The 20,286-nt window shown below is 32.9% G+C and overlaps 4 protein-coding genes and 1 non-coding gene across 8 annotated transcripts in view; 2 read left to right on the top strand and 3 right to left on the bottom strand.

Moving 5' to 3' along the window:
- Nucleotides 1-4,963, bottom strand: LOC123308046 (fumarylacetoacetase). Of its 2 annotated transcripts, XM_044890571.1 has the most exons (8): nt 4,685-4,957; nt 4,048-4,158; nt 3,867-3,988; nt 3,376-3,516; nt 3,015-3,268; nt 2,696-2,902; nt 2,129-2,277; nt 1-220 (listed from the first exon to the last, which is right to left on the bottom strand). In XM_044890571.1, exons 1-8 carry the CDS (start codon nt 4,766-4,768, stop codon nt 26-28), a joined length of 1,263 nt encoding a protein of 420 aa, XP_044746506.1. In that variant the 5' UTR covers nt 4,769-4,957; the 3' UTR covers nt 1-25. The 2 variants fall into 2 exon arrangements, with proteins under 2 accessions (XP_044746506.1, XP_044746507.1); XM_044890572.1 differs by lacking the exon at nt 2,696-2,902 and having other exon boundaries at nt 4,685-4,963.
- A 683-nt stretch (nt 4,964-5,646) lies between these two features.
- LOC123306908 (glutamate decarboxylase) overlaps nt 5,647-20,286 on the bottom strand; it is a 58,233-nt gene continuing 43,593 nt past the window's right edge. For all 3 annotated transcript variants that reach the window (XM_044889103.1, XM_044889105.1, XM_044889104.1), the window contains exons 8-11: nt 17,091-17,169; nt 16,884-17,033; nt 7,473-7,667; nt 5,647-7,149 (exon numbers count right to left, since the gene is read on the bottom strand). In XM_044889103.1, the coding sequence (XP_044745038.1) occupies nt 6,976-7,149; nt 7,473-7,667; nt 16,884-17,033; nt 17,091-17,169 (598 nt within the window). In that variant the 3' untranslated portion in view covers nt 5,647-6,975. The remainder of the gene's footprint in view (nt 7,150-7,472; nt 7,668-16,883; nt 17,034-17,090; nt 17,170-20,286) is intronic.
- Nucleotides 8,195-8,286, bottom strand: Trnai-uau. Its single transcript is given in 2 exon segments — nt 8,195-8,230; nt 8,249-8,286. It is a non-coding gene; the product is annotated as a tRNA-Ile (tRNA).
- Nucleotides 8,483-10,680, top strand: LOC123306910 (P-granule-associated novel protein 1-like). Its single transcript, XM_044889107.1, has 2 exons — nt 8,483-8,640; nt 9,873-10,680. Coding segments are annotated over exons 1-2 (747 nt in total). The 5' UTR covers nt 8,483-8,638; the 3' UTR covers nt 10,618-10,680.
- LOC123306909 (P-granule-associated novel protein 1-like) lies at nt 11,443-14,124 on the top strand. Its single transcript, XM_044889106.1, has 2 exons — nt 11,443-11,650; nt 13,323-14,124. Coding segments are annotated over exons 1-2 (753 nt in total). The 5' UTR covers nt 11,443-11,648; the 3' UTR covers nt 14,074-14,124.

The raw sequence follows: 20,286 nt of genomic DNA, 5'->3' as shown, positions 1-20,286 counted from the left end.
TCTGTGCATATATTATTTATATTCTCTATAATTGAATGGCAGGTAATAATTTCCCTTCACAAGTACCAAATCCAATAATGTAGTCATCTCCTTCACATTTTCCTTTCATTATGACTGTGTCACCATCCTGAAGAAATTTTCTTTGGCTGCCGTCGTTCAGTTTTATCGGTTTAGTACCTTTCCATGATAATTCAAGAAGAGATCCAAAAGAGTCTGATTCCTAAAACAAATTTCCAAGTTCAGAATGAGGACAGTGAATCATTGGTTCATTGGTAGGATGGTAGGACCTGGTTTCAAATGCCAACAGATTCTATGTAGAAAGCATAATATACATCATTTGAATATTTCAGCCTTACTCAAAGTGTAGGTACATTCTACTCATATATTTAAATTATTAATTTATAAATAATTATCATTTAAGTGCTTATTCAGTAATAAAAATAATTAATTAATAGACACTTCATTAGGTCTATAATTCCATTACATATATTTTAAGATATCCAAAGATATCACATATTATGTGTAATATCTTTGATATCATCCACCCCAAAGATTATAGATCCTTGATTCACCCTTCGACTGTTATTGTAGCCATTCGATATCCCATGAGTGAGTGAGAAAACCTTATCCTGACTGTTGCTTTCCAACAGTACCAAACCTAACTCCATAATATTTGGTGTAATTATTATTGATCTTTGTAGAATGTATATTCTTAATCTGTTTCAGATGGCTCTGGTATTATTCTTGTTTATATAATATAAACAAGGAACAAGGATACCTATTATCAGATACACACCGACTAGATCTCCGAAACGAAACGGGGCAATTGTATTTCACAGGGAGTTTTTTAAACAGTAAGTCATTTTATAATTAATTATAAATACGTCTTTTTTATCAATCATGGACATTGCAAAATTCAACGAAAGATTCGAAAAATAAAAATTAAACAATCTTCAATATTATTTGGAAATTAATATCAACATGACATCTTCCAATCATCAAAGGAATCTCTGAGCATAAGTTGAGGAATTCAATCTAACTTATACTTCTTCTCCGAGAGGACGACACTGGTTACGGTATACTCAGAAGATCTAAATCTAAAACTATTTACACTATTCCGAACGTACAAAGTATAAGATTAAGTTTACTTAATTATTAAGGAAGAATTTATCGCGTGGCGGAAGATTTGTTAATCTTCCGCACTTAACGCAATTAAAAATAACTACCAGTCAAGATGACGCATGACGCTTACAGCTTAAACAACCGATCTATGTATAGTCTATTCTACAATTTCTTGGCAAATGTTTGATAAAGACACGCTGTATTCAATGCCACTATGGAGGGTAGCTAATCTCCATGAGTTAACTACAAAATTTCTTTTAGAGTGAACTCTGAGAGTTCTTTTAGAGTTCACAGCCCTCCATAAATGCCACCATAACCCACAACCCGTCGTAGATATCTACGCAACCCGTAGATAGAGATATCTACGCAATAACCAGAGAGTTAACAGAATTCTGCCGGAGAAACATTTCACAGATTTCTGTAATATGAATTACAAAAGAGATGGCGCCACAGTTTTGTATAGTACTCATAATATGTGAACGTGAGGTCTTAAGACACGCGGAAATAATCAGGCAATCAGTGAAAATCATAAGCGTAATTTTTTTAGAATTTCTCTTGTAACGGAAGAAGGTTTCTTCTTCCGACTAATAAACAAAACATAAGGCGTCGTCGTTTTAATTCATTAAAATTGAGAAGTTACGCGCGTTCCCACTCATAATGCGAGTGTTATGAACTATGAACTAAAACATGCATGATATGCTCTATAAATAAAGGAAGTTATAGAGAGTTTAAGTTATGCGTTCCTGAGTAACAACATTCAACAGATGAGCTTTCCTAACTTCCAATTGAATTTTTTACCTGAAGCAATTTAAAATTAAAATAAAATTGGAGTGTAATTTAGGAGTGGATTTTCTTGGTATCCTAAAAACAATGGAATTATGCAATCTACTGATTTCATAAATTGCAATTTGAATGAAAGTCATAAATTTTAGAATTCACACCGAGACTCACTCATTCATCTCGTACTACTAATTTCGTAATTCATGTTACTAATTTTTCAACTCACTTCTCCACTGATCGTGCCGCTAGCAAGAAGATCACCAGGGTTCATGTTACAACCTGTAATTGTATGTTGGGCTAATTGTTGCTTGGACGTCCAATATAAGTATTTGTAATTAGACCTGCATATGGTTGTGCTCGTTTTTGAACCATCCGCTGAAAAAATCGATTTTATGATCAAGGGACATTGAAACAATTCAAACACTGCCATCATTCATAACTTATTACATATTATAAGTGATCGATTGATGCTAATATTGCATATACCAAATAATAGCTAGTAGCATTGAGTATTAAACTCAATGGTTGGGTGTAATACTCAATGTAGTAGGTACTCTCAATAGAATGATTCTGATTCAAGTAATGAAAAACACTGTGAAAAGCCCACATTTCTAAACTATGACTAACTGTGCGTTTTTCATTACTATAAAAAAATATCTATTTATAATGGATGGTATTCAAGCGAAGAAATGGTCATTATTTCTCTTCGGATAATTTCATTATTTCCAGATTGAAAAGACCTAGAAACGTTGAAGAATTGTTGGTGGAAGAAATTAAATGAAAAGATGCTTACGTTTCAAGTCAACCTCCAGATTGATGTTGAAGTTGAACTTGTCCTCATGCGTTAAGTAAGGGAAAGGTTTTGGATCTTGGGGATAATTATCGACGATGAAAGGTTCTAGGGCAAATGTCGTAACAACCCAAGGGGATATACTTGTTCCAACGTTCTTTGCCGTGAATGGACCTAGGGGTACGTATTCCCATTTTTGTATGTCCCTGGCTGAAAAAAATTCAATGCTTTCAAGATTTCCAGCTGCTAATTAAAAAAGGAAAAGGCCCTTTCTCGAAAAACAGGTCTATTTTTCACAACGTGATTCATCGAAATAACTTACCACTCCAATCGTTCATTAGAACAAATCCAAAAATATTTTCGTGTGCGTTCTTGACCGATATGGGTTCGCCAAGTTTATTGGTTTTTCCGCCCACGAAGAAAGCTACTTCCAGCTCGAAATCCATTAGTTTTGAGGTACCGAACACGGGCGGGGCCCCATCAGCAACTAAAGTCTGTCCATGAGGCCTACGAATTGGTGTTCCAGAAACCACTACAGAGCTTGCCCTGCCGTGGTATCCTATTGGAATATATTTCCTGAAAAAAATTCAGGAAAACTGTCAAATTTTCAAACCTAAGTAAGAGATATTAACTGATTCTAAAGCCTGAGCTTGGGAACTATTTTTAGTAGAGTCAGCACCTACCAATTCGCTGAAAGTGCATTTTCCTTGCTTCTGAACATGGTACCAACATTGGTTGCATGGTGAATAGAGGAATAGAAGTCAGTGTAGTCCCCAATGGTAGCAGGTAAATGCATCCTAGCCTCGTTTTGTCTTACGAAAGCTCTGAAAAAAAAAAGATTCTGGAATCTAACCATTGAGCTGAGTTGAGTACTCAAAGCTCAAATATGAAACTTAAAGTCTTAAATATGTAGCTTTAATAATATGACTATTCTTTTCTGCGTTTTCAGCTGAATAACAGAGTATTGAGAATTTGAATTTTTAATTATTATGTTTATTTACTATATAAAATGTGAATGTTATGAAATCTCTTCATATAGGTAACACTCATACATAAATTTATTTAGAGTGGAATATGTGAAGGGGATGCACTTATTTCCTTATTGGTTAATCTTAGAAATTGAATACCAAAAGGGTGTAATATTTGTAGGTGAAACTAAAACGTTATTCTTTACCTTGCTTTCAACTCTGTGTTGTCTCTCAGAGTTGGATTGTCTGAAGACAAAAGATCTTGAAGTGTTTTTCTAGCTTCAATCCAACATTCTCTGTTGAGGGCCATAAACTTATTGAGAGTTGGCTAAAAAGTGATTCTATTTATTATCTGTTGTGCAATTTTTGAGTATTTGGAAAGTATACCTCTTTGAAAACATCCTGATGACTTTTTAAGAGTGGTCCGTTGAAGAGATGCGATATTTCTTTCAGATCTAATATAAAATCTCCAATAGCTACCCCTATTCGGTGACAAATCTGTAATATATCGATCGTTTCGGGTGTAAAATAGTTTCATATTATATCTTTATTTTTTTAAACGTTCTGCATGTAGTATATGTATAATTATTGACACTTTTAATACCGAATGTTATAGTGATAATGCAATGTTTATAATTTTTTTGGTTTTACGCCCTCTAACAATTACTCTTTTAACTATGGCATCCTGAAGTTTCCGTTATCATAAGTTAATGAAGAAGCCTGTAAAGTGTAAATTAAACATAAAGATTTCTGTCAGACAAAGAGGAAACCATTACATCAGTACTAAATGCTTCCAATAGATGGAAAGGTAGCAGTGCAAGTCGAAAATAAAAAATATTGCCTTATTAGCTCATTTTGAATTTTGAATTTTCATTTACTCTTTATATTGACAATTCTACAATAAGGATTGATAGTACGCTAAATGTACCTCTATATTTATTGAATAGGAACTTTTATCTATATAGGTGTTATTTCGAAATGCCATTATACTGAATTAAAGCTTAATATCAAAGTATCTACTCACGTCATTATTCGTAGAAAATACACCGTACGGTAAATTTTCTATTGGAAAATCACAGTTTTTTTCGTAATTCACAAAACACTTCATTTCTGACTCCTTTTCTGTCCAACTGTTGGAACCGATGATAAGACAAGAATGGAGTTTTCAGAATTCTAAAATAACGATTCTTGAAGCAAGATAGTGAATGCTGATTGAGAAATATTCTACTTTATGACGAATGTGTTTATTTGTTAGTTGCACTGGATTTATATTCTGGAAATAATACTAAGCCGATTTCGACAAATTTTAGGTTAGGAAATGGGATGTTGAAGGTCAAGTGCAAAGGTTAATTCCAAGAAAAACATTCCCAATGAGCTCTCATTAGTTTATATTGATCCCTAAAATAATAAGTTTCAAAGCCTCGTCAAAAAATCATCGGAAAAATTTCAATAAGGTAATTTTTTTAAAAGGCATACTATGTACTATGTACTTACTTTTAATACTATAACTATAGATTATCCAACAGACGAAAGATCGAAGGTTCTGGGCATGCCATTCAAAAAACTGGACATTTTTGGAAAATTGCAGTGCCTTTCGGACCAACTCTAGAGGGAAACAAATTGAACAAAATTTGTTTTTGCTTGCCACCATTAAATTTAGCTGATTTTGAGAAGAGAGGACTTCATATGAAAGGATATTTGTCAATTTCCTTATTTTACATTGTAGCTTGTTTCTTTTATAACTTGAAAATGAGTCTGTTTTAAAAATTCTCGAAACGCCTATTTAAGATTGTGCGATAAAAAGACTTTTCCTCCTGGTTCACAACTGATTTTTCTTAATAGTTTTTCTCATTCCTGATTACGTAAACAGTAGGTATTATAATTTTCTATTTCAATTGAAAAAAAATAACTAAATTGGAAATTGGGTTATAACCCAATTTCATAGGAAAATGATTTATAGGGAATCGAAATCGAATAAAACTCCTCTTTTCAACTATAGCTTTTATGTACATTTATTTTTACAATTATTATTTTTTCGATGCTCGAATCAACCGACTATTCACTCAAAATACATATACATCTAGATTATGACTACAAGTGTCATTAATTATCTCGAATGGAAGACATGGATTTTGTTAGAAGACCTTGATGACAGTCTTTTTTTTCTTTTGTACATTATGATATAATGTTAACAAGTTCAACAATATTATTAATTTACATTGAAAGCGTATTTTGGCATCTGACCAAAATTCAGAAAAAAGTTTAATAACAGTGGATAACATCGAAAATAACGGGAAATATATTTTCCATAAAATCCATAGTAACAAACATAATTCTTCGAGTTCGAAAACTTCAAACCATATAATTTTCAAGAATGAGTAACAATTTGTATGTGAGTAAATTTCTCTATAATATAATCAATAAAAACAGCAACGAAGAATTATCAAAAAATCAATAAAAATATTTCAATAAGCTGCAACAATAAACTTTCCATTATAATATTCCTGTTCATCGATTCAATTTTTTATTCGATATTAATAAATATATTTATTGAAATCAATATAATTTCCTATACAAATTTATTGCATCAGCTACACATTTCATAACGTATGATAATGATACGCTACTTTTTTTTTAATTTGTGAAGTATTTTATATAACGGTACTTTTTATATATGTATAGAACACATAGAGCAGATTATTCACAGCTATCACAAAATTTAACCACAATTTGACGTCTCCAAACAAACAGTTTTGGCATTCACGAAATTCTCTAAATTATTTCGAGTGAAAATTTTCAGCAAATATTATTGATTTTCTACCGATAAAAATACTAAGCGTTGATGAAGTTACTCAAAAAATTAAATTGATGTTATCACTCATCAAGAATTAATCAATGGGAACTGAATAAATGGACAGAAACAAAGCATTTTCTTTCTTAAATTTTCCTAAGTTATAATAAAACTGAACAGCTTCGGCAGAAATTATTCAGAAGCATTTGAAGCCGTTTCATCTAACCTATTCAACAGTTGTTTGATTTGATATGTTTCGATTTTGATATTGTTGGTTTCCTTTTTCAATATTGGCTCGGTCTAACGAATCAGATCATCGTTTTTTTTATTTTAACGATATCTGCTTATTTCAAGTTGATTTACATGCACTTGATAAAGATTCATTTCCTCTCAGGAAGCAGTCATCAATTCAATATCCATAAAAGATTAAATTTTGTGATGTACTAACAATACAACAGAAAAACTGACAGGAATGACACTTTTCTAATAACGACTGATAAAATTGACTTTTTTCTAGAAGGCGTTTACAAATCGTGGCCAAGTCTGTCCATTTCTGATAAGAGGAAGTCGACATCCTGCTCGGTGACTGCAGCCGATGAGATTATGTTCCTGAAGAAGTTTGGTCTTCTATCATCTGGCTGATAGCCAACCATCAGAGTACCACTCTGCATCATCCTGGCTTTTAGCACGGGACATAGCTATGGGAAATATAAGTGTCAACAGAAATTTAAAAAAAAATTGGACTGGCATGAATCTACATCCAGAGTTTCGCTCTCATTTGAGCCCATCAGCACCGCGTGGAAGGGTTACGGAGTATTATTCTTGATAATTGATTTCTAACTAAGCCACGGACTGCTTATCTCAAAAAACATAATAGGCGTTTTGGTAATAAAGATCAAGATTCAAAAACACTAAGTCTATTGAGTAGGTAATGTGGATCTTCAATGAAATATTCAATCAGAAATATTTTGAACGAATCTGAAGTAAATAATCAAGAAATACATCCTTCTTTTTTTCTTACCTTCCCAAGCTCTTGTTCCCTTGCAGGAGAATGAGCAACTTTACGAAGTCTGGTTGGAATATACCAAAAGCTGACATTCACCAATTCAGGTTCCATAATGAGATGGAATTTGTCTGGTTGCTCCTTGATTTTTTTCACCATGTACTCGGTGAGCTCCATCAAACGGTCCATGTGTTTCTCGAAGCCTTCGTCGCCCTGCAAAGAAATGAAATCTCATGATGAATTTAAGGGAAAGATGCAAAATTACACTATTGGTGGTTCGACCTCTTTGAGCTCTTTTCTACGAAATAGTAAATTCCGAAGATATGAATGTTGTGCGTTACTTTTACTCACTTATATTAGTTATATTTGTATTCTTTAACTTCAGATGAGTCGATTTAGGGAAAAGGTCCAAATAAGAGGGATATTATTAGGTACTGGAATTTCATAAATCCATCATTTTTGATATTTTTTGGGAAAACCTTGGAAGGGCTGAAGGCGTTACTGTAAAGTTTTCAGAAGAGTTTGAAGTTTTTTCGTGTTATCTTCAAAAAAATACATTCGGCGAATAAAAAAGGTAAGGAGTCCAATTCGAAGATCAGACATTGCACATTGCACCATTTGTCTGTAACATTTCTATTCGGTGCATACGGACTCTATTCGATCTGAAGTCCGACAATAGGGCCGGTTATCCGAAATAATGAATCAAAAATGATAAATGTTAATTTGCAGATATAAAAATGTTCCCCAGGTGAGGCTCGAACTCACAACCCCGGCATGGCTCACAACTACTGTCTTATAAGTACCGTGCGCTAACCAATTGCGCCACTGGGGATCTGGGAAATGGTGTAGGAATAGACGTATATCACAATGCGGGTTAGATATAGAATAGAAATTAATATGGTGTAATCATTATGACTCAAAAAAACATTCATTCTAATTAATGAAGGCAAATTTCGATCATCCTTGATAAGAGTGCTGAAATTCAATACGAGAGCTTCGCTTAATTATCGATTATCTTGACAACAATTTACCAAGAATTAAGCGAATAAGAAGGAGTGATAAATGTTTATCGCAAATGAATTCCTAATTAATTTAAACAACAACATCGAAGTTATTGCTCAGATTGTGTTTGTATCATTCAATTTCAATACTTCAATACGTGTGATTTTTGAATATTTATCGAAATGTGAGTAGATATTTCTTTTAATAAGAGTATTTGAGGAATATTCGAATATATCTATGTATGGGTAACAGTGGTAAAACAAACAATTTCTGCAATAAAACAACGAAAAAATTTTATTGGAAAATATTCTGCAACTCAAAGTATAATCCATCAAGACAAAAACCTCTGAGTAGCAGCGCTTCCTCCTTAACTTTTCAGTTTTCGTTTTGGGTTTGCATGGATCAAATTGCATCAAATTTATAATTGAAAAAATTCTAAAAATGCGTTATAAATATAATCTTGATGTTCCATATTCAGCACAGCCTATTTAAGGAAAAATATATACGGTGCATGGCTCATTACGGAGAACGGATCATCAGAAAATTTGGGTATAACATTTTTTGCTCTTCTATCCCCATCAGAGTTTTACAGTTTCTGTTTCGAGTGACAGAACGAAAAATTTTTGGAACACCCTGTATATTTAATTTCAGCTTCCTAAAGCGTGAAACTTCTTTTCTGTACCTACCTATTTCATTGGGTCCATTTTTTCTTAAATTTTTCGTGGAATATATCCGAAAGAAACCGATAAAGGGATAAGGAAGTACCAGACAAAAATACTCAGATGAGGATAAAGAAGCGACAAAAGTTAAAATAAATAGGGTGTCCCATTTGAAATAACGAAATTGAAAACATAAGATATCACCCACGTCTTCCAGTTTTCTCATTATGACCATTACGCACCATGAAAATACTAAAAATTCAAAGAACCCCGCTCTTGAATCTAACTGGACGTTATCTAATGAATATTTGAACTTTTTGTAAAATAAAAAATGTATTCTTTATATTTTCTCGTATGATGCGCTGTTTTCGAGTAATTTGATGTTTGAAAATTAAAAAGTATCTGGGAAATTTGAAAAATTGGGTACTTTGGCTGAATACAATTCTGTTTAGAAGATCCACAGATGTGTAGTGTCACTGATTAAGCTAGTTTTTCTGAAGGAAAATTTGTTTTTCCAGGGGAGGCACAGCTCATTATGAAAACTTTAAATGGCCATATCTTCTTATCAGGGCCGAATCGGAAAAAATGCTATAGGAAAAAAGTGTTTCTTTTGACCCCAAGAATCTAGTGTTAAAATATTTGTGCCAGTGAAAGACTCAGCCTCTGTACATAGTTTCGGGACATCAGATATAATTATAGGAAATATTGATTTCATTACGCACTTTTGGCTAGCATTCTACATTCAATTACTTTTCAGGAAAATCCTATCGATCATCTCGATAGTTCTATCCTATCTGGCAGTCTCAACACTCGGTGTAAGTTCAGTGGAGGAAAATGAAGAAATTACACTTTTTCGCAAATCAGGCACACTCGCCCCCTCCACCCTCCTCGCACAAAACACCCACGCTAAAGGACTGAAGCTAAAGCAGTGCAATTACGACAAAATCTCCGCGAACAGCTTCACTTCCGTACAGACCCTGAAGAAAATCGAGATCGACAAAAGCACCATCGGTGAATTATCCCAAGGAGCCTTCAACGGATGCAACAACCTCAAGGAAATAATCATAAGAAACTCCAAGATCGACAATCTAAACCCGAAGGCGTTCAACAATCTGCTCAACGTCAAGAAGCTCAAGATCAAGACCACCAAGATCGGAGATCTCAAAACCAACATGTTCTCCGGTTGCTCAAACATGGAGGAGTTCGTATGCGAAGAGTGTAACATTGAAAATGTCGAACAGGATTCCATGAACGGACTGAGCAATCTTAGAGAGCTGGACTTGCAGAAGAACGCCATCAAGAAATTTACGTTCGCGAATATGCCAGTCATGCCGAATTTGAAGAAGATCAATTTGAGCAACAACCCTCTGACTGATCTGGATGTGACAGACATAAAGACGAAATGTCCCAGTTTGGAGTCGATCAAACTGAAGGGAGTCAACTTGGCTCAACCGGTCAAGCAACAACTCGAAACTTTCAAAATAAAAATAAAGAAGAATTAAGTAGATAAACTGCTCTTATTAAATTCAAATTCTGTACAGAATAAATAGGAATTTTTGTAATAATGTAGGATTTTTTAAAACCTTGAGAGTACTAAGGCTGAATTTATTGTCAAAATTTTCAAATGATTACCTACTCATCACAGTCGATGCATTTTTACATGCGTGAAAATTAAGATTTTAGTTTGTTTAATTCATTTTTAAACACCTTCTCTTCGGCTGTTGTGAACCTCTTTATTTATTTTTGAGCCTGAGGATAATTATCTGACCTTTACTGCTGGTATCATAACAGATTCATCACCAGTTATGATGTACAAATGCCAATTTTGGCTTAAATTGTCATGTATTTAAATGCATGTAACTTAATCTGACACGTTCTAGTATGTACGTTGATTTTTTGTTTTGTTTATTCACAGTTATGATTTACAGATTCCCGAATATACAAGGCTAATTTCTGGTATAGTCCATTCACCTTTATGAAAGCAGTCGGTTGTCCTTGAAAATTTGATACATTCCACACTTTATAGTACGAATATGTGAGGTTTGACAATTGTAATAACATTTTTGGGTTTTAAATCAGAGCTATTTTGTCCGTTCTACAAAATTCTACAAATCTAGTAATCACGTATTTCTCATAATTTGAATTCAATAAATTCAAATAAATGAATTCGAAAAGATGTGATGAACATAATTAACGTTTATGTAAACTGATTGAAACTATAATAGTTTTTATTTCCATGGAAATAAAATATATTTTTTCACTCTGAAATAAAATTCAATTATTGTCACATATGTTGGTTATATTCTCTTGGACTAAAAGTTGAAAACGACCAAACGAGTATATTATAGTAGAAGACGTTGCTCCATTTTATAATCTGTTATCTTACTTCGATTTTGCCAAGGAGAAGGAAAGATAAATATTTATCGCCAAAGAATTCGAAAACAAACATTCTGGCAACAACAAATTTTTATTCAGTTTGTTGTTTTATTATTCGATTTGAATACCTAGGTGTGATTTTTGAGCTACTATCAAAATGTAAGTATTGATTTCAATTAATCGTTCAAGGAATAAAAAAAGGGTTGTGAATTGCTCATAACAAGAACGCATTCAAAAAATACCTTACGGAAACAATACTGGTTTATACTTCATGAATGAATTCAGTAATCATTTCGTTGAGTTGAAAAAGATACCTCCATGTTTGTCGATTTTTTTAAGGGGAAAGAATTCTATATTTAGTCCGCATCAAAAAGAGCGCAATTCAAATAATTCACATATTAAAAAAAAGAAAAAACTTTCCTTGATTTACTGAATTCATTCCAAGTTAGACATTCCTCTTTCACCTTGTATTTGAGTGAAGACTGCAACAGACTCCATTCGATGCCTTTTTTTACACTTTTCGACTGGTAAAAAAGTAAAAATTCAAGTAATACAGGGTGTCCCAAAACTAGTGAATCAAACGTCACATCACGATAGAGTAGACCAAATATTATTATCGAATGACACCAACATTAGTTCAACGAAAATGTACCGTTTCCAAAATAATCAGAATTTTATTAAAATACCTAAAGTTGCCGATTTCCGAACTATTTTTCTTAATCACAGGCCCAGTTTGTGAAAAAGGATATCGATTTTGAATTGTATTGAACTAAGATTATTGTTTAATCTCCCCTAATGGAAATTATTTTAAGTAGTTAATCGATAACCTAAGTAAATGTAAATTAAAACAATTGTTTTTTCTACATGATTTTTATTACTGAGAATAAACCCCCTCTATAGGGGTGATAATTTGGGAGAAAAACGCTATCCTTAATCACAAATTGGCCTTGTGATTGAAAAAATAGTTCGAAAATCGGCAACTTTAGGTTAGGTTTTTTCAGAAACGGTACATTTTCGATCAACTAATGTTGGTGTCATTCGATAGTATTTGATCTACTCTAGCGTGGTGTGACGTTTGATTCACTAGTTTTGGGACACCCTGTATACAGGGTGAATCTTTGTCTTGTACAAATATTTCAACAGTAGATTCTTGAATTCAAAAGGAACATTTTTTCCTACACCATTTTTTCCGATTCGGACCTAATAAAAAGATAGAGTTATTTTAAGTTTTCATAATGAGCTATGCCACCCCTGGAAAAACAAAATTACCTTCAGAATAACTAGATGAATCTGTGATACTAAAGGTCTGTGGATCTTTTAAACAGAGTTGTATTCAGCCGAAGTACCCAATTTTTCAAATTTCACAGATGCTTTTTAATTTTTGAACAAATTACTCGAGAACTGTGCATTATACGAGAAAATATGAAGAATACTTTTATTTCACAAACCATTCAAATATTCATTAGATAGCTTCCAACTTATTTTCAAGAGTTAGGTTCTCTGCATTTTTGGTATTTTTATGGTACGTATAATAGTCATAATGAGAAATTTGGAAGACGTGGGTGATATCTTGTATTCGAAAAAGATTAATCAAATAAATGATAAACTATATTCCAAAATTCATTTCATTTGATAAAACCGTTAGTGAGATAAAAACTAAAAATAACATTTTTTCATGGCTTTTCAACAGCCTCTATTTTTTGAACCGAACCGCTTCGGAAAAAATCGTACAGAAAAAAAGTGTGTCTTTTGACCTCAAGAATCTACTGGTAAAATATTTGTACGAGCCAAAGACTCACCCTGTATATACCTATATCATATTGCGTTTCAGGAAATACCCACTGGTCATCAGCATAATCCTATCCTATTTGGCCGTTTCAACATTCTGTGGTTATGACAGTTCAGAGGAGGATGTTGAGGAACTGACACTTTTTCGCAAATCAGGTACACTCTCGCCCTCAACCTTCTATTTCGAAAACAACCAGGCAAGAGAACTGAAGTTGAAAGAGTGCAATTATGACAAAATCTTGGTGAACAGTTTCATGTATATACGGAACCTGAAAGAAATCGAGATTGACAGAAGTACTATTGGGGAAATCACCGAAGGATCCTTCAGCGGATGCGACCACCTCAAGGAAATTACCATAAAAAACTCCAAAATCGACATTTTAAATCCGAGAACTTTCAGTGGCCTATCCAAAATAAAAAAACTCAAGATCAAAACCACGAATATCGGAGATATCAAAGCGAAAATGTTTTCTAATTGCTCAAGTCTGGAAGAATTGGTGTGTGAAGAATGTAACATAGAGAATATCGAACCCGATTCTATGGTTGGACTGAACAAACTCCGAGAACTGGACTTGCAGAAGAACGCCATCAAAAAATTTTCCTTCGCGAAGCTGCCGAACATGCCGAATTTGAAAAAGATCAATTTGAGCAACAACCCTTTGACTGATCTGGATGTGACAGACATAAAGACGAAGTGTCCCAGTTTGGAGTCGATCAAACTCAAGGGAGTCAACCTGGCTCAATCAGTGAAACAACAGCTCGAAAGTTTGAACATCAAAATAAAGAAAAGTTAGATCTTATACTTCTTTTATTAAATTTGATTTTGAATATAGGTATAGATTAGAGTATGTTTATAGATGTCATAATATTTCACTATTGTATACGGTGTCAGTTTTTGACTCGCACAAATATTTCAACAGTAGATTCTTGAGGTTAAAAGAAACACTTTTTTCCTATGCCATTTTTTCTGATTCGGCCCTGATAAGGAGATATAGCCATTTTCCAGGCTGAAAAAACAAAATTATCTTCAGAATAACTAGCTAAATCTGTGACACTACACATCTGTCGATATTTTACACAGAGTTGTATTCAGTCAAAGTACCCAATTTTTCAAATTTCCCAGATACTTTTTATTATTTGAATATCAAATAACTCGAAAACGGCGTATTATACCAGAATATATGAAAAATACTATTATTTTACAAAACGTTCAAATATTCATTAGATAGCGTGGAACTAAGTACAAAAGTTTGGTTCTTTGCATTTTTGGTATTTTTATGGTACGTAAAGGTCATAATGAAAAAACTGGAAGACGTGAGTGATATTTTGCGTTCGAAAAACATCCATAAAATAAATGAAAAACTATATTCTGCAATTTTTTTCATTCGATAAAATCGTTTGTGATATAGAACTGAAAATAAAATTTTTTTATAGTTTTTCAACAGCCTGTATCTTTTAAACCGAGCCTATTCGGAAAAAATAGTGAAGGAAAAAGAGTATTTCTTTTGACCTGAAGTATCTACTGTATTTGTACGAGTCAATGACTCAACCGGTATAGATTTTTTCAAATTACTTATAATTATGTTTCAATAATAATTTTCTCTACTGTAGTGAAGCCATTTCTGTAAAAAGAAAATCCAAGAAGGATGCTTGTATTTGTATTTGTTGAGTCAATGACTCAACCGGTATAGATTTTTTCAAATTACTTATAATTATGTTTCAATAATAATTTTCTCTACTGTAGCGAAGCCATTTCTGTAAAAAGAAAATCCAAGAAGGATGCTTGTATTTGTATGTATGTTCTATCTATAGTCTGGTCTGGTTTGTTTGTGTGTTATGTGTTACGCATGACGTAATAAGAACTTCACTCAATCCTGTATATTTCAACTTCCAACCCATATTTTGGGGTTTGTTTTATCGCTATTGTTTGAATAAAGCCTTCATAAAAAATTGCAGGTCATAGAATAATATTCAATCAATTTTTATTCCGATGTTGTCTTTGCCATTCTTGAGAATATTTTACTCCGGACTCCAAAAATACAGGGTGTTTTTAGAGGTGACAACAAAACATAAACATATGTCTGGTCAATGAATGGTTTAGGACTTGCGAGTCTATCTTATTAGTTGCATCAGGTCACTTGAAAAAATTGTTGTATCGTGTGATTTAGAGTGAAGAAAATTGAGACAGTTTATTTAAAGTGCTTATGTTGACAAAGTGCTACTATTGTTACCCTATTTCAACCCATTTTTACGACGATTGTTCGAATAAGAAGAAGATTGTGATGACCATTGAGAAAAAAATTGTGAATAATTTGGACGAATTTTAATATTAATGAGATTCTGAACTAATATTCTATTTTTTTACCCTTGGTTCTAATTATTTTTCTGTCATTTGGTATCGAAATGAGTCATTTTTTTCATAAAATCGTTTAAAGTAACTAATAAATGAGAAAACTTCAAGTTTTAATTTCTATTCCCACGCAAAAATCGAACGGGCCAATATCCTAAACGAAACTATATGGTTGAGTCAGTCATCACGAGATGAGTTTTTTCAATTGCTTTGCGATAATTCAGATAACAAATGATCTAATAGGAAATTTTTGTATTGGTGATTTTTGGTGAAACGCTTTATTTCGACCATTTCCACCTTATGCTAAAAAAAGGGCCACATCTTTAAATACAGCCTGTATTATTTTCCGGAGCATCAAAAATATGACTGGACGGAAAATGATAATCTTTCACAAAAATTTTTTTTTATACATTTTGATGTATACTTCAGGAGTTGCTTGATTTTTTTCTTTAATTTATTGTGGCATCTCCCTAAATACAAAATACCTATTTATTATAACTCCTTCTATTGTTCTATTGTAGGTATTGGGGAAAAAACCCATAAAAGTTTCAGGAACACTCCAAATATTATAGTTTGAGTAAAAAAAATCAAACAATGAAAATGAAAGCATTTTTTTCGTAAATATGTATATTCTTTCAAAGTGGGTCCCTGGACCAATAGTGTTGAATAATCAGATTCTTTTGAAGCTGAAACTTCAACTTTCAGCAAGAATAAATACAGGGTGATTCATTGATTCATAACTATTGGGAAATAAACTAAGGGCAGATTAATTGGATCAAATATACCTCAATAAAATATTGCTGTATTTTGCTTGAATTTTTTATAAGGGGACAGAATAATATTTTCTTCGAAGTTCGAAAGTCCTATACTAAAAGAATTAGAAAAGGCATGGAAGTCGGAGGAGGCCACGTAGAACATTTAATTTAAGTTTATTCTTTTTATGTTACATTGTTTTTAATTATGCTTTATCGTCGAAATAAATGAATGAAATAAATAACTCGTTACTTCAAATCCCCTGCCGATGCTCTGAACTGTTCAATTGTGTTTTTCTTAAAAACGGATGAAAAAATATACAGTGAAATTATTAGCAAAAAACGAAAAAAAAAATTCAACTTTAACGCACCCTTTTTCCACAGCAATATTTCATTGAAGTATATTTGGTCCTATCGCCATATTTTTGTCCAAACAATCTGCCCTTAGCCTATGTCCCAATAGTTATGAATCACCCTGTATAAGCTGTAATTTTTTCCTTACCTTAGCCCGCCATTGAAGCCACAGCTTGAAGATGTCGTTATGTCTACCACATTGAATGACCTTATCTCCAGTGTCGTAACGGATATCGTACAGCTTGTCCTGCATGAAGAGGTAATCAGCAGACATCTGATTACAGCTCATCAATAAGCCCTAGAAGATAACCAAAAATTAAGGGAAAATTCGGAGGCTAACTTTCAAACATCTTACGTCTTCTTTGAAGTGGATTGTAGAACATTGGAGAAGGGCACCCATTAATTTATGGGGATTCCAAGTTACCGAATCGGCCCTGGAAAAGACGCATCGAATTATGTACAGGGTGATTGATGATAAATGCCTCCGCACCCATAAATTATTTGTGCCACTTGGGCGAAAAAAGTTTCGCACTAAAGTCTTACTTATTCAGAATGAATTCTGTAGAAATCATTCAATGTTTATTTATAAAAAAACATTTTTCAATTTATACATGGTGTTTTAAAAAGCCTGAGCGTGATCCTACTTATTGCTCGCTTTGTATTTTTTCATTTTATTATTTTTGTTAATATATGAATAAAATGGCGACGCCACTGGTCTAAATATCAGTGCGGAGCCTGAAAAGGTATTCTCCAAATTTGTTGATCATACCTCAAAATGTTTTCCAAATATTAAACAAACTTACCAATTAAAAAAATAAGGAAGAACTGATCTTCAAAAAACCTGAACATTTTAGGTAATAGGTTTGTATGAACTTTTTTTGATGAAACGAAATCCTTCAGCAATTCCTATTGAAATCTTTTGAACCCATTTACTAACAATTTATTTGTTTAAAAGTCAAGTTGCGTATGTCATGTTCAACTCCTGATATCTTTCAATAATTATTCTTTAGGGTTCTATATTCTGTAAAATCCAAATGAATTTTCTACAACCATCAACCCCACCTCTACCGTAAAATCAATATACCGCTCCCCCTCTAAAGGTCCCCATAAACAGCCGATAATCTCTAAAGTGTGCCTTAATTTGCATCAAAACTACTTATGGTGAGAAAACACTTTGCCACAAAAGCCCTTGGGGTGGAGGGTTTCAATTGACTTTATATTATGGAAAGCCGAGATAACTTCCTAATAAAACAAACATTCATTCCAGAGGAAAAGATTTGGGAAAGAAGAATGTGGAATATTAGACTAGCATTTGTTCAGTATGAAGGCATTAGGGGAAACATTTTTGAGTTTCATTTCTAATGATGAACACAGGAATTTACAAGGTGAGTCTTTGGCCAGTAAAAATATTTGAACAGTAGATTCTTGAGGTCAAAAGAAACACTTTTTTCCTTTACCATTTTTACCGATTCGGCCCTGATAAAGAGATATAGTCATTTTTAGTTTTCATAATGAGCTGTGCCACCACTGGAAAAACAGAATTCCCTTCAGAATAACTAACTCAATATGTGACAGTGACACTACACATCTGAGGATCTTTTAAACAGAGTTGTATTGTTTAAAATTTTGCAGATACTCATTAATTTTTTAAAATCAAATTACTCGAAAACGGCTCATTATACGAGAAAATATGAAGAATACTGTTATTCTGCAAAACTTTCCTATATTCATCAGATAGCGCCCAACTTAGTTTAAAGAGTTGGGTTCCTTGAGTTTTTGGTATTTTTATGGTACGTAATGGTGATAATAAGAAAACTGGAAGACGTGGATGATATCTTGTTTTCGAGAAAAATTCATCAAATAAATTTAAAACTATATTCCGAAATTCATTCCATTTGATGAAATCGTTTGTGAGATAGAACTGAAAATAACATTTTTTAAATGATTTTTCAACAGCCTGTTTCCTTTTGACTTTAATAATCTATACTGTTAAAATGCTCACACTGTATAAAATAATTTCTCTCCATAATTAGAATTTTCGCAATTTTCGGCACTAGATTTAAGTAAGTCATTAGAAATAAAAAAAATTCTAGATGGATCATCGTTTGGGAGAAAACTTTTTGTTCCAATTATATAGCATATTATATCTTTGCTGTCTAAAATTTTTTCAATTATGTACTAAAGTTACAGAAGAGTCAAAGAACTAATGCAAAAATATATACAGAGTTGCTGGAAAAAATAACCCACAAAATCTAGATCTCCTCAGCAACCCAAGGTCTATGAATTTCTGGCACAAAAAGTTTTATTTACTACTCTAGTATAGAGAAAGCCATCATTGAAAATTGACTTTTTTCCCTATAAAAGGGTAGGTAACTGCTTATCAAAGATATTAATTTTCGAATGGCTTAGATATCGACTATTTTTAAATTTGTTCGCTATTTTTAACTCACTTTGTATTTATCAGGCAATTATTGACAAATGTTATCGTATTCGATTTTGAACAGGCAGCAATAACTGTGGAGACTCAGTTCGTGATAGAAAAAAATTGAGTGTTTTCTATTTTATTGAATTTTGAAGACCTATTCCTGAGTAACTGTTTACAATCAATAAATAATCAACTGAAGTAATTCCAACAATTTAGGAGGCTGCTTATCGAGTTTATCTGAAACTGAGGGGGAAAAAGAGATAGTCTCCAGTTTGGAAAATATCCAAGGAACAATGAGCTGCTCTTCCGACAGTTGAACATCATTGATTAAACGTTCTAGCAGAATTAGGACAGGATTTAGATCAATCCACCGTCTTGTATCTCCGAGTGACATACAGCTGCCAGATTCCCATGTAATCGGGGATTAGGCCCTCTGAAGAGGCTAGACAGAAGTCTGCACTTTGAGCACTTTAGAACTTGCACATTACCTACTCATGGAGAGTTCAGAAAAATGGGAATTTGAGAGAAAAGTTCATAGAACATTTTATTAGTTCGGAAGTTTCTTGAAGCGTTACTTCGAAGATAAGAAATGATGGAAAATTGGGAAGAAAAAATTACCCGACAAAATAGAAATTTTCCATATGTTCTTAATTCTAACAGGAATATTAAATATTATGTGCAACTAGTTTTCTACTATGAATGGGAGAATATTAGTTAGTTACTTGAAGTTTCACCAGCCAAACCAACCTGCCAAAATAAAAAGCATAGTGCAATTTGTTATATACTGCTCCCCAGAAGTTGAGGAAGTTCAGAAATACGAGGATATATTGAAAAATTCTTAGCCTACTATAGAACCAAACAAAATTTCAATGTCAAAATATTTTATTACTCAACATATTCTCCTCTTAATTGGATACATTTATTACAGCGAACCTGCAACGTCTCTAGACCTTTCAAAAAAAAAGTTTCTTCTTGCCCTGCAAAACAGACATGCACAGCTTTTATTACCTCCTCGTTGGAAGAAAATTAACGAACTTTTAAACTTTTTTTCAGTTGAGGAAAGAGATGATAGTCGGATGGAGCCAAATCTGGTGAATAAGGGGGGTGTTCTAGTAATTCAAACCCT

This window comes from Coccinella septempunctata, chromosome 2 (genome assembly GCF_907165205.1).
Source record: "Coccinella septempunctata chromosome 2, icCocSept1.1, whole genome shotgun sequence".
NCBI classification, from domain to species: domain Eukaryota; kingdom Metazoa; phylum Arthropoda; class Insecta; order Coleoptera; family Coccinellidae; genus Coccinella; species Coccinella septempunctata.
Note: the sequence above shows the minus strand (reverse complement) of the source record. Positions and strands in the feature narration are given on the sequence as shown.